The sequence below is a fragment of the Dromiciops gliroides genome, chromosome 1, assembly GCF_019393635.1.
Source record: "Dromiciops gliroides isolate mDroGli1 chromosome 1, mDroGli1.pri, whole genome shotgun sequence".
Taxonomy (NCBI): Eukaryota; Metazoa; Chordata; class Mammalia; order Microbiotheria; family Microbiotheriidae; genus Dromiciops; species Dromiciops gliroides.
This window is the reverse complement of record NC_057861.1, coordinates 53,676,421-53,691,022: the sequence shown is the minus strand read 5'-3', so window position 1 is coordinate 53,691,022 and position 14,602 is coordinate 53,676,421. Positions and strand designations below refer to the sequence as shown.

The 14,602-nt window shown below is 52.9% G+C and overlaps 1 protein-coding gene across 2 annotated transcripts in view; it reads left to right on the top strand.

The window, feature by feature from the left end:
- The first annotated feature begins 409 nt into the window (after nucleotides 1-409).
- Nucleotides 410-14,602, top strand: part of MKNK2 (MAPK interacting serine/threonine kinase 2) — a 34,261-nt gene continuing 20,068 nt past the window's right edge. The window contains exons 1-5 of one of the 2 annotated variants that reach the window (XM_043970165.1): nucleotides 410-524; nucleotides 1,508-1,572; nucleotides 9,460-9,547; nucleotides 10,202-10,303; nucleotides 10,543-10,640. In XM_043970165.1, the coding sequence (XP_043826100.1) occupies nucleotides 1,522-1,572; nucleotides 9,460-9,547; nucleotides 10,202-10,303; nucleotides 10,543-10,640 (339 nt within the window). In that variant the 5' untranslated portion in view covers nucleotides 410-524; nucleotides 1,508-1,521. The remainder of the gene's footprint in view (nucleotides 525-1,507; nucleotides 1,573-9,459; nucleotides 9,548-10,201; nucleotides 10,304-10,542; nucleotides 10,641-14,602) is intronic. The other variant, XM_043970264.1, reaches the window with a different exon arrangement.

The following is a 14,602-nucleotide window of genomic DNA, read 5'->3' as shown; positions in this document are numbered from 1 at the left end:
CCCTTTCCTTCCACCCCTGACACTGCGCCTAGACCCACACTTCCCCTATACAAAACATGCTCCCACGCACGCACGCACATACCCCTTCCCTTCCTCACCCAGCAGACACACACCATTCTCTTTTACACACGGCAGACACACAATTTCTTTCTCTTTACAAAAAAGTGCAGACACACTCGCTACACCCTCTGGCACAAACACCGTTCGTTTACAGGCGAGCGCACCGCTCCCCAACACACCAACACCTACACACACACACCTACACACACACACACACACACACTCACTCACTCACCAATGCGCACCACCTCCTCTCCCCCCTCCAGCGGTCAGTTGCGGGGCTCGGGGGCGGGGCTAGGGAAGGGGGTGGCCCGGGGCGGGGCCGGGGAGCCTATAAAGGCTGCGGCCGCGGGCACTGCCAGGCTCCTCTCGGCGGCGGCGGCGGCGCTGCGCCTTCAGGTCCGGGCTGTGATTCCATCGGCAGCAGCTGCAGCAGCACTGGGGAGCCCCCGGCCTCGGTCCTGGTGAGTGCCCGAGGGCTGGCCGGTTCCCCCCAACAATCCTTTCCCCTCCCCTCCTGTGCCCAAAGCGGGGCCGAGGGAGTGAACCTGCTCCTGCTGCTCCCGCTGCCGCTACCACCCCTGCGGCTGGTCTGCACCGGGGCCGCCGCTGCCTAGCTGGGGAGGAGGGGGATGTGTGTGTATGTGTGTGTGTGTGTGCGCGCGCGCGCGTGTGCGTGTGCGTGTGCGTGTGTCCGCAAACCAGTGAACACCTCCTCCTCCTCCTCCCGGCTCCCCCAGCTCCGCCCGGAGGGGCCGGGGGGGGGGGGGGACCCAGCCCGTGGGGAGACCAAGCAGCGGGGTTGAGTCCCGAGTGCCCTGCCGTGCTTCCTTGAGTCCGGAACCCGGAGCCGGGAGCCCCAGTCCCTAGGCAGGGGCGGCGGCAGCGGCGGCGGCGGTAGCGGCAGCAGCAGCCGCGGCGGCTTTTGTTTGGGGCCCAGCTGGCAGAGGGGGAGGGAAGAAGTTGCTTCTGCTTTAACCCTGGGACTGTGTGTGGAGTGAGAGGGGGTGGGGTCCCAGATGTTCCTTGTGACACTGGCGGAGAGAGACAGGGGGCGGAGCGTGGAGGTCGGTACACCCGGAGAGGAGGAGGAACGAGAGGACCCAGGGGAGGGAGGGGGGGAAGGGGGAAGGCAGGGAGGGAGGAGATACCCACACCTACACACTGGAGGTGGGGAGAGAAACACCCGAGAGCTGCAGGTCTCACTAGGCATCCCTTTCTTTTGTCCCTCCCCTCCCCTCCCCTCCCCTCCCCTCCCCTCCCCTCCAGTGTCTCCATCCAGCCGGGCAGGACCTGGGGTTGGCTTGCCTTTGCCCCTTCCTCTGCTTCTTCTCCTTCCCCTTTCACAAGTTCTCTCTCTCTCTCTCTCTCTCTCTCTCTCTCTCTCTCTCTCTCTCTCTCTCTCTCTCTTTTTTTTTTTTACTCGGATTTTCTGGCTCCTGGCAAGATCCCGGACAAAAAATGGTGCAGAAGAAAGCAGCTGAACTTGAGGGTTTCCACCGTTCGTTCAAGGTACCTGGGGCTGCTTGCATCGCTCCTGGGCTGCTGGGGAGGGGCAGAGTGGGACCATCTGGCTCTCGGGCCTCCTTGTTGTTGTGACGGGTCCCCTTGCATTGGGAGGTGACAGTTTTCCTGGAATGGAAGAGCCGGGAGGCTCCTGTTGGAGAAGAGGGGTAGGGGCTTGCTTGCCCAGAGTCCTCAGCAACTCGGCTTTGAGGTTCTTCTCGGGGCCGATCTTTCTTTGGGGAGAGGGGAATGCCTCGAAGACAGGAGAAAGAATCCTGGAAGCTTGGCCAAGCCCAACTGGAGGAGTTTGGCCTGACCGGGAGAGGGGATGGACTAACAATGAGCCAGGCTGGGCCTGCCTGCCCCCCCTAAGTTGTGCTGACTAAGCACCCCGTTTTTCTCTTCACTGTCCCAAGGAGGCTTCTTCCCCAGCTGCCTCGAGAAGAGAGAGCTCTTCCCTAGAAAGAGTAAGCCCCTGCATACAGCCTCCTGGTCCTGCCTTTGCTAGCAAGAGAGGGGGTGTATGGGGTGATTGTTCTCCTCCAGTGTCTTTCTCCCTTCCCTCCCCCTTTCAGGGATTTCCTGCTCTGGGACACAGTGTTTTCTGGGGGCTGATTGAAAGAGCCCTCTCTACTGCTATGGGAAGAACTGATCTATAGCCGCAGATGGATGATGGGGAGGGATAAGGAAGAGCCAGTGTAGAATGGGGGGGGGGATGCATTTGGAACCTGCTCTGGACAGTCTGCCCCTCCCCTCTTGACTCATAGAGTGTAAGAATCTTAGAACTCACAGCCTCAGTTTCTTCCTTCCCGGGAGATCATAAAATCGTGTCGTTTGGAGGGAGACCTTAGAGATACAGTAGTCCGGCCCCCTCCCTCATTTTAATAGATAAGGAAACTGAGGCCCGGAGGGGGAAAGGACTTGTCCAAAGTCCCGCCTGACCGCAAGAGCTGTAGAATCAGGGTTCTGCTGACCCCCTTCTTACATGCCTTTGGAGGAGTGCTAACTGGAGGCAACAGTCCTCTAGCTTTCAGGAGAGTTTGGGTGTTGGCAAGACCTGAGCTCACACACTTAGAGCTGTGCAACCCTGGGTGAGTTGCTCAGCTTCTCTGTGCTTCAGGTTCTTCAGTTGTAAAACGGCAGAGTATAAGCCCCCAACTTCCAGGAGGATCAGATTCAGCGAATCTTATCTTAAAATGCTTTGCCAACCTTAAGTCAAATGCCAGCCATAGACATCATTGTCTGCTTGGTTTTCATTTTGGATCCTCAGCTGAAAAACCATTTCCTGTCTTGCCAGGAAGCTTTGGGGGCTCTGACATAATAGCTCACATGAACGTTGGATCTTTTTTTGGGGAGGGGGGAATAAAGAGGCTGGGGAGTAAGAAAGGCCTGTTGTGGGAAGAGGAGGCAGGCTCCCAGCCCCTTCCCTATCATCGCCTTTTTCCCAGGACAGGATGATGTCAGCATTTGGGCTTATGTAATGGCCTCATTTGGAAATAACCTGTTGCTGGGTAAGATAGGCAGGGATGCTGTGTGTGTGTGTGTGTGTGTGTGTGTGTGTGTGTGTGTATGCATGCATGCATGCACCCTGTTCTAGGTATTGAATTGCTGCTGCAAACCTGTAGGTTGGGTGTCTGGTTAATTTGGGTGGGAGGTGTAAGTGGAGAGAGTTTCAGAGAGAGTTCTTAGGGAGCCTGTGCCTTTTTGTACCTCTTCTTTGGTGGCTGCTTCCCCTTCTCTCTCTCTCTCTCTCTCTCTCTCTCTCTCTCTCTCTCTCTCTCTCTCACACACACACACACACACACACACTCTCTCTCTCTCTCTCACACACTCTTGCTTCCTCCCAGAGTGCCTGGCTGGTCTCTCTGGGTAGCAGGGTGCCTGCTTTCTTGCCGGCTTCCGGTGGGGCTCACACCAAGTTCTGGGGGTTCCCCTGGCCCTTTTCCCTAGCACTGGGAGGCCCCAGGCCTGGGTGCTCAGCTCTTGATGGTGTTGAGAAGAGGCAGTTGGATCAAATGAATGGAAGAGTGCTTTGCAAAGTCAGAATACTTCTGAGAAACCTGACTTTGCTCTTGACTGCTGTCTGTGGCATCTAGCAAAAAGCCTTGGGGAGATGCTGGCGTTTGAATCACCACCCACCTTAGCCGCCTCCTAGCTTGGTCCCATGGAGCCCGTTCTACTCCCTCTGCTGGTTGCCTCCTCTCTTACTCGAACGTGCTTGTTCCACTGTCTCCTGGGGGTCACTTGTAATTCCTCCTCACCCCTTCACCATCTGTTCCTGTGAGCGTTCTTTCTCTTGTCTAACCTTTTCCCTTCCTCCTTCAGTCTGAGCCCATTTCCCTGCTTTGGACACTAGAGACTTGCCCGAGATTTCCAGCCTTCCAACAGAAAGGATTCCTTGGTAGATTTTTTTTTTGGGGGGTGTTGCCATCCCCAGATTCTGCAGTTCCCCCTGTGTGTGTGTATGCTGGGGGGGGGCGGGGGCCGAGGCTTGCCTGGGCCAACTCAGCAGAATAAGCCCCACCTCAGTCCTAAGCCATAGTAAACACACATTTCTCGATGGTTCCAGCCAAGACCTGCTGACCCTGCTTCCCTGCCAAGCTGAAGTCTGAGGGGTGTTGGCCTTTGGGGCCAGACCAGACAGGGAAGGTCACTGCTCTGCCCCCTTCTCAAGTGTTACAATTAAGGAAGGGAGAGGGTGAGGAGAGAGGCTTCCCCTTGGCTGGAGGCTCCCCCTCCTGTTTTTCCTAGACATTTAATATGCTGGGGGTTTTTTAATTCTAAGAAGCTCCGGGTTGTGACAAAGGAGGCGTTATAAGTGTTGGAATGGATTGTAGGTCTCTTGTATAACTTGGGGCTTGGGGGAGTGATCTTGTTGTGGGCCTGCTTGGCCTTTTCTAGAAGAGACCAGTCTGGTTGGTGGTGCTGGTGTAGCCCATGGGTTAGTTAGGAACGAGGTTCTAGGGCCACTGAGTTTTATTTGCTCTTTAGAATAAAACTTTAAGTGATTTGGGTCCTTATTTTATAAATGAGAGAGCTGAGCCTGGGAAGCTAGTAACCATAGCGTGTCTCTTTATCCCCAGCATATCCCCAGCATAGGGCCCTGGCTTGGTAAGCACATCATCAAAATTTGCTTGCTTTCCTCACAATAAGCCTGTGAGGACTGTGTGATCCCATTTTATAGCTGAAGAAACTGAGATCCAGAGAGGTTTAAATGACTTGCCAGAAGTCATAAAACTTCTAAGTGGCAAAGGTCTGTAGACTCCCGGGTCTGTTGTTTCTCCCCCTTGGAGGGGGGAGGCCTGATGCAGCTTGGATGTCCCTGTGTGTCTGGGGAAGATCAGACAATCCGTTTACATCCCTTTGCTCTTTTCAGTGACTTGCCTACTCCCTCCTTGGGACAAGAGAGGCCAAGCAGAGGATGTTGTTGTTGGGTTGGGGGTAGGACAAGCCAGGTCTTGACCCCACCCACCCCAAGCTGGTTTAGTCTGGAACCTCCTCCCTTTCCCTTCCTCCCCCGCTGCTCCCAGGCCTGGCTCCTAGCAACAATCTCTGCCCCTTGGGGGGGTGGGGGTGGGGAGAAGACTCTTAAGCAACTTTTGTTTTCTGTCCCTCCCAGCCCCAGGGTTTGACCTCTGCCTGATTCCCAGGCTGAGCAGCCTGTGATGGGCAGTTGTCAACATCTGGCTAGGTCCCCTCCTTGGCTCTGTGTGTGTGTGTGTGTGTGTTGCTGAATTAGGTTTGGAAGGGCATAATCGTGTGAGTGTCACATCTCCCAGAACTTTTCTTCCTTATTGGTCAGATTATAAATAGAAAGGGGAAAGAAAAAGGACCTTAATTTTTTTTTAAGAATTGAAAACGTCCACATTTATTCTCCAAAAATACCTCTCCACTCTCTTCTTTACAATAGGGTGGGTGACAGACAGCATTCCCATTTCATAGAAGGGGAAATAGGCCTGGGGAGGTTCAAAAAAGACTGGACGAGGCCTGGCTCCCCAGAGCTTCCCTTGACTTGAGCTCCTCTGTACTTAGGTACAGACTGACCGGCTTAGAGAATGATCAGAAGAATGATGCTGATTTCCATAGCTCTCGTAACTCTTTTACCACAGACCGTGTCAGGGAGGGGCGAGTACATGGATTCTGGTATCCGAACAAGAGCAGTTGGGCTTGTAAAGATCATGGACAAATTTCTTCTCCCTGAGCCTCAGTTTCCCCATCTATAAGATGAGGAAGTTGGAATGGATGAGCTCCAAGGTTCTTTCCAGTTGCATATCGATGACCCATCTTGCTGTTGAAAAACTGGCTCTCTGAGACCTGAGAAGACTTAACCTGCGTTCCTGCAGTTAGAAGAGGGTCCGAGTGGGGCCTTGTCCCTAGTCTCTGCTGAGTTTAGTAGTTGTCCCATGTACCCTTGCCATGTAGTTCCTGAGGGTCGTGTCTTATGGTAACTCTTGCAGTGTTCAGGTTTGCTAAGAGGAGAAAGTAAACTTCAGCCTGTTACCACAGAACTATTAATCGTTCCTTGGAATCTGGAGGGTCTGGATTTGAAGCCAGACTCTTAGCCATTAGCTGCATGACCCTAGGCCAGGCACTGGACACTGAGCCTCTGTTTTGTTGAGTACAATGGAAAGGACGCTGGATTCAGAGAGTGCTTTGGTTTGACTCCCAGACTTTGTTTGATGTTTGTGTGGGTAAATCACTTTATCTCTCTGGGCCTCAGTTTCTTCATCTGTAAAAAGAGGAGATGGCTTTGATCTGTGGTCAGCTAACATTAAGTGCGTGATATGTGCCAGGCACCGTGTGATGGGGGACACAAAAAAAGACAAAACATTACCAGTGCCTGGCTTCTGGGAGCTTACAGTTTGATGGGGGAGACAACACACACGTGGATGTACAGTCAAGATACTTATGGGGTAAATTGGAGCTAAGGCTTTGGCCTTGAGGGAGAGTTAGAAAAGCCTTCCTGGGTGGGAGCTAGGTGGCGCAGTGGTTAAAGCGCTGGCCCTGGATTCAGGAGGACCTGAGTTCAAATCTGGCCTCAGACACTTGACACTTACTAGCTGTGTGACCCTGGGCAAGTCACTTAACCCCCATTGCCCCAACAAAAAAAAAGGAAAGTGTTCCTGTAAAAGGAAGCCAAGAGGCCTAGTGCTTAGAATGAGGAGAGAGTGTCTTGTTCAGGGAACAGAAAGAAGTCCCTGTCACTGGATCTGAAAGTGTAAGAAGGCTGGGAAGGTAGGAAGGGGCCAGGGTGTGGAGGGCTATGGCCCACAAGGGATGGTGTGTTTGGGGAGCCCCTGAAGTTGATTAAGTGGGCCCGGCTGGGGCGGGGAGGAGGGACACAGTCCCACCGATGACTTAGGAAGATCAGTTTACTGCCTGAATGGAGCATGGATTGGAGTGGGGAGAGACCTGAGGCAGGGAGAAGAACCAGCAGGCTATTGGAAGATACCAGGCATGAATGGATGAGGGACTGTCCCAGTGGAGGCAGAATCTGAGGAGAGCAGGGGATGGACATTAGAGATGGTTGGAAGGTGGAAGCCACAGGATTGTAGCCTCCGATTGGAGGGAGGAATGACAGATGATGCTGGGGCTTTGAGCCCGGATGATTGGGAGAAGCATGGTGGTGCTCTTACCAGAAACAGGGAAGTCAACAAGAGAGGAGGGTTTAGGAGGGAAAGAAAGCTTAGTTATGGACGTGTTGAGCCTAAGATTGGAGATGTCCGGAGATGTCCTGTGGGCAGTTAGAAACTCTTGGGAGATTGGTTAGACCTGGAAAAAGAAATCTTGAGAATCATTCATGCAAATGCAGATGTGCAAGATGGAATGAACGAACACCACTTGAATATCATTGTCCTCAGAGGGTGGTTGTGAGGAAAGGGCTTTACAAGATGGTAGAGGGATGAAGAAATAGGAACAATCATCTTTCCCAGATCTCTGACCTTGACAGATGATATAAAATTTCTGCTAGAGGGAGAGATGGTCAGAAGTGGTTCCAGGCCAGGCTTGCACTTGATTCAATTCTTGGTAAGAGTTCTTGAGAGAATGAGGTTTCTGGACATACTCTCCACCCCCTCCCCCAGTGCCCTCAGCTTCGTGACATCTAATGGAGGGGAAAATCAAGGGATTTTCCTTTGGAGGTATTTGGGGGTTGGAGAAGTACAAATCAGATTACCTTGTCATAAGATTCAGAGCTGGCATCTAGTCCAGTACCTGCATAGCAGATGGATGGTACAGTGGATAGTGTACTGGGCCTGGAGACAGGAAGACATGAGCTCAGATCTGACTTCAGGTACTTGGCCAGCTCTGTCACCCTGGACATGTTACCCCCTGTCTGCCTCAATTTCTTCATTTGTACAATAGATATCATAATAGCACCTACTTCCCAGGGTGATCAAATGATCAGATATTTATACAGTGCTTTGCAAACCTTAAAAGTTCTATACAAGGGACAGCTAGGTGGCTCAGTGGATAATGCACTGGCCCTGGATCAGGAGGACCTGAGTTCAAATTCGGCCTCAGACACTTAACACTTACTAGTTGTGTGACCCTAGGCAAGTCACTTAACCAAAAAAAAAAAAGTGCTATATAAACAGTAGCTATTGTTATTATGGGTGAGTACGCTGAGAAGAGGGGAAGCCCTTACTTCTGACACAGGTGGTGGTAAGAAACAGTGACTCTACTGCCCTGAGACCAGGCCGGGTTGGAGGATACTGCTTTTCCCTCTCTCTCGCTTCTAGAGGGAATGAAGGACAGATTTACCAAGAAAGGAATAAATAGTATCTCCGGTGGATCATAGAGTTTAGGGACCTTACAGATCTAGGCCAGCTTTTGCAGATGGGGAAATTAAGGCCCAGGGGGAGGGGGCAGGAATCTCCATGTTACACGTAAGTCCTTTGGCATTGCTGGAAACAAGAACTCAGGGCTCTGGACTGCCTTTCTTCTAGACCCGGGCCCAGAATGGGTCTTAGGAGCTAGAACTGGAAGGAGCTCTGGAAATCGAGTCTGACCTCTACAGGTCACAGAGCGGGAAATGGACTGGGGAGGGGAGATATCTTACTCAGGGTCTAGCTCTTGTGAGAAGTGAAGTTGGGATTCAAACACTGTGCTCTTCTGCTGCCTGGAGGCCTCTCGGGCATGTTAGGTTGATTCTCCCCAGGTCCTATAGACAACACCCCCAATCTAGGCCACCTTGGTTACCCAGGAGACCTAGCAAAAGAGTGGGGATGGCTGGGCGCAGCCTCCCCCCAACCCCCTGTTCATAGCACGTGGTCTAGAGACAGGCTGGGACATCCCCTTTGTTTATGTAAAGATAACAACATTCCTGTGATTGCTAACATCTTTGTGCCTATCCGCCGAGGGGTCAGCTGTTGGGAGGGGGGGGGGAGGTTCAGGCTCTCACGTGTCCGTCCTCAGCCCTGTCCCCTTTTCCAGGTGCTCAGTACCCAGCTCAGACAGCTGCACCCCAGGCTGTGACCCCACTCCATCCCCTGCCCCTCCTGTCCCCCTCCTGCGGGCCCTTTGTCTGGGGAGAGAGGTTCTGTAGTAGCGGCACGGCCAGATTCTAGCCTAATTCGAGTTCCTGGATTTCTTTGGGCCTCAGTTCTGACCTTTGGGGGTTGGTAGAAATGGAACTGAAAGGTCATGCCTCTGGGATCAGGTCCTGTGGGTCTGGGCCTGCCCTATCACTGTGAGAGTCATTGAGCTCGAGTGAGCGGCCTAGAACTATGTGAGAGGTCATGCTTTTACAAGCATTGTTGATTATTGATGGAGATCAGAAAACCCCAGGTTGTAAGGGGCCTGTGGCATGGGGTCAGTGTTTGGGGGGGAAAGAGGGGAGTTCTAGGAGACTCTTCTCACGATGTGGACTCCTCCCCCTTCCTCACCTCATAGGGACAGAATTCTTTCGAGCTGGCCTTTGCCGTCAACCAGTCCAACCACTTAGAATCGGTCTTCAATTTCGAGTGCCCGCCCCGCCCTGGTAAGCCCTAACAGACTGGTCTTCTGCCCCGAGGGCATGTGACCCCAGAGAACAGAGACAGCTAGGCAGGTTCAGGGACTCTGAGGGGAGTGTTGGGGCCCAGGGAGGTATTGGGCACAGCTGGGGACATATATGGGGACAGTCAGAAGTATCAGGGCCAGGGAGTTTGAGTGCAGGGATGGAGAGGGAGAAGCTGAAGGTCAGTGTGGCCACAGAAGGGCCTGTCCCATGTTCCTCATCGCTTTAGCTAGTTCTGATTGGGGAAGAGTCCTGGAGAAAAGGATTCTTAGCGCCGAAGCTTAGTGGATGTTAGCCTGTCTTCCTACCTTTCCTGACCTCTTGGGAAGGGCCTTCCTTTGACTCAGTCCCCGCCCTGCCCCACCCTCTCCTAAAAATAGCTGGTGAGTCCCAGGGTCCCGAGCTCTTGTGGCCCTTGCTGATGCCAAGTCCCTGGGGCAAGCCGGGGAAATCTCCAGATAGAGGGAGATCCTGGCTGAGATGGAGCCCTTTAAATAGGGCCTGGAGCCCTTGATTCCCTTACCCCAAGGCTAGAGGGGGAGGTCTGGGGTGGGGAGGGTGAGTCCTGACCAAGAAGAGCCCGCTGCTTACCTCTGTGCCCCCCTCTCCTGTGATTGGGGGTCTTGTGTGCCCCAGACATGCCCTCAAGCCAGCCTATCGACATCCCTGATGCTAAGAAGAGAAGCAAGAAGAAGAAACGGTGCAGGGCCACAGATAGCTTCTCTGGGAGGTTTGAAGGTGAGTCAAGTCAGTCTGGGCAGAGCAGGGCAGATGGATGTCTGTTGGGGCCAAGAATTCTGAGCCGGTGGTGAGAGGGGAGGGGAGGGAAGGGGGAGGGACTCCGGTTAGGGGCTCCCTGAGAAAGGGAGAGGAGAATTTTAAGGAGGTCCTACGAGCTGGTCTGTGGCAACAGTGTCTGTTCCCGGGCAGCGAGGCCTGGGCCAGGGTTACCAAGGTCCCTTCTCTCTCTCCCCCAGATGTTTACCAATTGCAGGATGAAGTGCTGGGGGAAGGAGCCCACGCCCGTGTCCAGACCTGCATCAACCTCATTACGAACAAAGAGTACGCCGTGAAGGTGAGCCAGCTGTGCTGTCTAGTGGGGGGAGATGGGGGCAGAGTCTGGAGGCAAGGGGGACCAGGGGTAGGAAGCCCAAGGTCCATCCTAGAGATCAGTCCAGGAGAGCCCTCATCCAAGGCCCATGAGAGTTGGCATTCCGTAGGTATATGTAATCTCTGTCTCATCATCACCCAGTAGGATGACAGGCTCTCCTGGAGGCCTGATATCTCCGTGCTCTGGGGCCCCCAGCTCGGGTGGAACAAGCCGAGCCTCATTCTTAGTTATGGGTTTGCACTTGAGAGGCTGTTTCTTAGACTGATAGAGGATTTGGAAGGAGTGGTTGAGGAAAGGCCCAGATCTGATCCAGATAGAAAAAGTAGAAGTGAGGGGGCAGCTAGGTGGCGCAGTGGATAAAGCACTGGCCCTGGATTCAGGAGTTCCTCAGTTCAAATCCGGCCTCAGACACTTGACACTTTACTAGCTGTGTGACCCTGGGCAAGTCACTTAACCCCCATTGCCCTGAAAAAAAAAAAAAGAAAAAAGAAAAAGTAGAAGTGAAAAAACCTGGAGTGAGAGGAGGGGGAAGCCTGGTGTCTAAAGAGCCACTGCCTGGCATGGTGCTTAGTCAGAAGGCAGCAGGGGCCTGCTCTGCGCTGTGCTCTCCCATTCGTCCCGTGACGAGGCCTTCTTGGCTCAGACCCTCTTTTGGGAATCAGGTCATCACACAGACCTTCATTCCTAAGGGCTATTTACTGAACTGCTCAGGCCCTGCACTAATAATAACTGACCAGCTTCTGATTCCACAAGCTTGGGCTCAGCAGCGGGCATGGGCATGGGTCCTCACCGGCCAGCTTGCCTTTCTTTTTCTCTCTTCCTTCTAGTTCTCCCCATATTCTTTCTCCTTCTCGTTCTCTCCCTCTTCTCTCTCTCTCTTTATCTCCTCACTCATCCTCTCCCTTCTTTCTCTGCCTTTCTTCTTTTTCTCTGTCTCTCTCTCTCTGTGTCTCCCCTCCTTCTCTGTTTCCTCTCTCTCTCTCTCTCTCTCTCTCTCTCTCTCTCTCTCTCTCTCTCTCCCTTTCCTCCTTCTCTGTTTCCCCTCTACCTCTCTCTGTCTCCCCTCCTTCTCTGTTTCCCCTCCTCTCTCTCTCTCTTTCTCTGTCTCCTGTCCTCCCTCTCTGTGTCTCCCCTCCTTCCTCTCTGTCTCCCCTCCTCCCCCCACTCATCTCTCTTTCTCCCCCCTCCTTCCTCTCCCCCACTTTTTCCCCCCTTTCTACGGTTCCTCTCTTCTCATCCCCCCACCTCACGAAGAAGAGTTGATTGTGAGGTCTATGGCTGGAGTAGGGAATCACAGTCTGCAGTGAGCAAATAGCCTGGTGGGCTTCTCATCCATTGACCATAACAGGGAGCTGGGTGATACAGTGGTTAGAGCACTGGACCTGGACTCAGGAAGAGCTGACTCCAAATACTGCCTCATCAAGTCACTTAATTGTTCTCAGCCTCAGTTTCCTCAACTGTAAGATGGGGATGGTAATAGCACTCGTCTCCCAAGCTTGTGGTGAGACTCAAATGAGATTATAATCGTAAGCAGTTACCACAGTGCCTAGCATGTTGGCTATCATTATTATTAGATATCATTATTATTAGATAATAGTTTTCAATGAATCTCAGATCCGTGCAGATTCTACAACAGGAAAACCTGCATTTCTGGAGAGCCAAATGAGAAGGCATTGGGACACATAGATTTGTTGGGTTCCAGCTTCCTTGTCATACAGATAGGGAAACTGGTTCAGAGAGGGGATAGGCCTTACCCAGATGTCACAGAAGTAGTGAGCTGCAGAGCCATGTCCTGAACCCAGGGCTTCTGACTTGAGTTTTCTTTATCCCTCTGCAGCAACAGAAAGCGGGGACATTGAGGGCAGGGTTCTCCATTCAGATCTGTGGAATAATACGCTGTTCCTTCTGGGTCTGAAGAATAGGTCTTCTCTGAGTGCTAGAAATAGGCACACCTCTTACTAGAATTGCCAAGTAGCTGTGAATTGACAAGTTTGAGTCTTGCTTGCCCAGTGACACAGGCAGAGTGGGTAAACTGAGGAAGAGAGAAACAATGCTTGGAGGTTATGAAGTGTGGTTTGCCAGTTTGAATAATTTTCAGATCTGCATCATACTTTCCCCAACCCCTGAGGTAATCAGAATTTGCTTTAAGTCTATATGCATAGCCCTTGGCTGGATAAACACTAACACTGGATGGGTTGTGAATGCCAAGGAATCGCTCCAAGCAAGAGCTCTGAGCTCTGGATGCCTTGGAAGCAGGCCTTCCTTTAGAAGGATCCAGCCTGTGTCTCTCCTGTCCCCTTGTGAGTGTGGGCTGGGAAGATTGGCTGCTCTGTTCTCCAGGTGGTATGGGACAGTGCCTGACACATGGCTAGCACCTCATGGATGCTTGTTGATTAACTGGGCCCATGCAGGGAGGAGGCAGGGCAGGATTCCCAGTGTGAGGAAGGGGAAAAGCTAGAGGACTCCCTCCCCTACAGTCTGACCAGACCCTTTCTCACCCTCCCTCTATCCTCACCCAGCACTGAGGCCTCTTCTCATACCCACCTAGACAAGCTGTGTTTTAAAACAACCCCAAGACGCCTTCAGTCTCCGGCTATGGAACTGAACAGGGCAGAATGAGAACTAGTTGGTAAAGCAGCAGCCAACCCTTCAAGAGTCTTGCGTTATTTGGACTCTTCCTTTCATCTTGAACCAGTCTTCCCCTTTTCCTCCTGTCCCTTTGTCTTTTTTTTGGTGAGGCAATTGGGGTTAAGTGACTTGCCCAGGGTCACACAGCTTGTAACTCCTGTCCCTTTTTACCAAGCCTGGGCATGAAGCTACCATTGCTTGTCCCTCTTCATGAGTCAGGGGTTTCTCTGTCCCTCCTCCATGCCCCTAACCACACACACAGGGAGAAGAGTGATTAAAAAAAATAAAAGACCCACAGCTACTGTCTCTCTAAGCCAGGTATGGGAAAGTGTCTTCCCTTCTGGTCTCCTCATGGTGTCCGGAAAAGGAGAGAGGGGACATGCTAGTAACCCCACCCCCTTTGCTTGCTCACCTTCCCCATAACCCCCAGTCTCTAGCCCAGGGCTGCTTCTAGTGCTCAACATAGTTCTTGGCTACTTTTCCAGGAGCAGTGGGTTGGAGGGTGGGTGATGAACAGAGATGGCATCAGTCGGGGGATGAGGAAGTTACAGAGGAGGCTCTGTCCCTTTAAGTGGCTTTCCATGTCATTGGAGCTGGCCAAGGGGTAGAGCCCAGGCTGCTCACCCCCCCCACCTCTTCTCCCCTATTGGTGGAAGAGATTGACTTGTCTGGTGGGGAGGGGGGGGGCAGCTGGAGGATGGCAGCTGCGGGGTTAGCGCTCTCTGGGGAGCTTTCTTTACCCAGCAGGCACTGCTATGAAAGGAACAATGCTTCCTTTTGCCAAGTCCCCATCATGGCTAGATTTCTCTCTCTCTTTTTTCCCCAACACCCTCCCCCACCCACCCCCCAATCTGTTTCAAGATGGATGGCCCAGCGTTGGGGGAGGGTGGTGCAGAGGGTTCTTTCAGGGAAGAGAGGAGCATGGGGAATAAGAGGCTTTCCTGACCCTTGATGAGTGGCCTAGGGCGGCCCACCCTTACAGAGGCTGCTGGGGGAACCCAAGAGGCTGAAGAGAAACACTGCACATACTTTTCCCCCCGGGCCCTGCCCCCCCCTCCCCATATGTGCACACATTCTCACATTTCTCTGTCGGGAATCTCTATGGTAAGGGTGAGGATTGGAGACCAGCCCCTGATTAATGGCTCTTTCCCTGAAGCGCTGGTTGGGACTTTTTTTCAGGGCAGGGTGGAAGGATTGGGGGTGTGAGTGAGAAGTGTCTGCTTCTAGGCTTCTGGAGATGGGGGAGGAGAGGTGAGCACAGGTTCTGGGGCTGATTAACCCCTGAAGAGCTTAGAGGA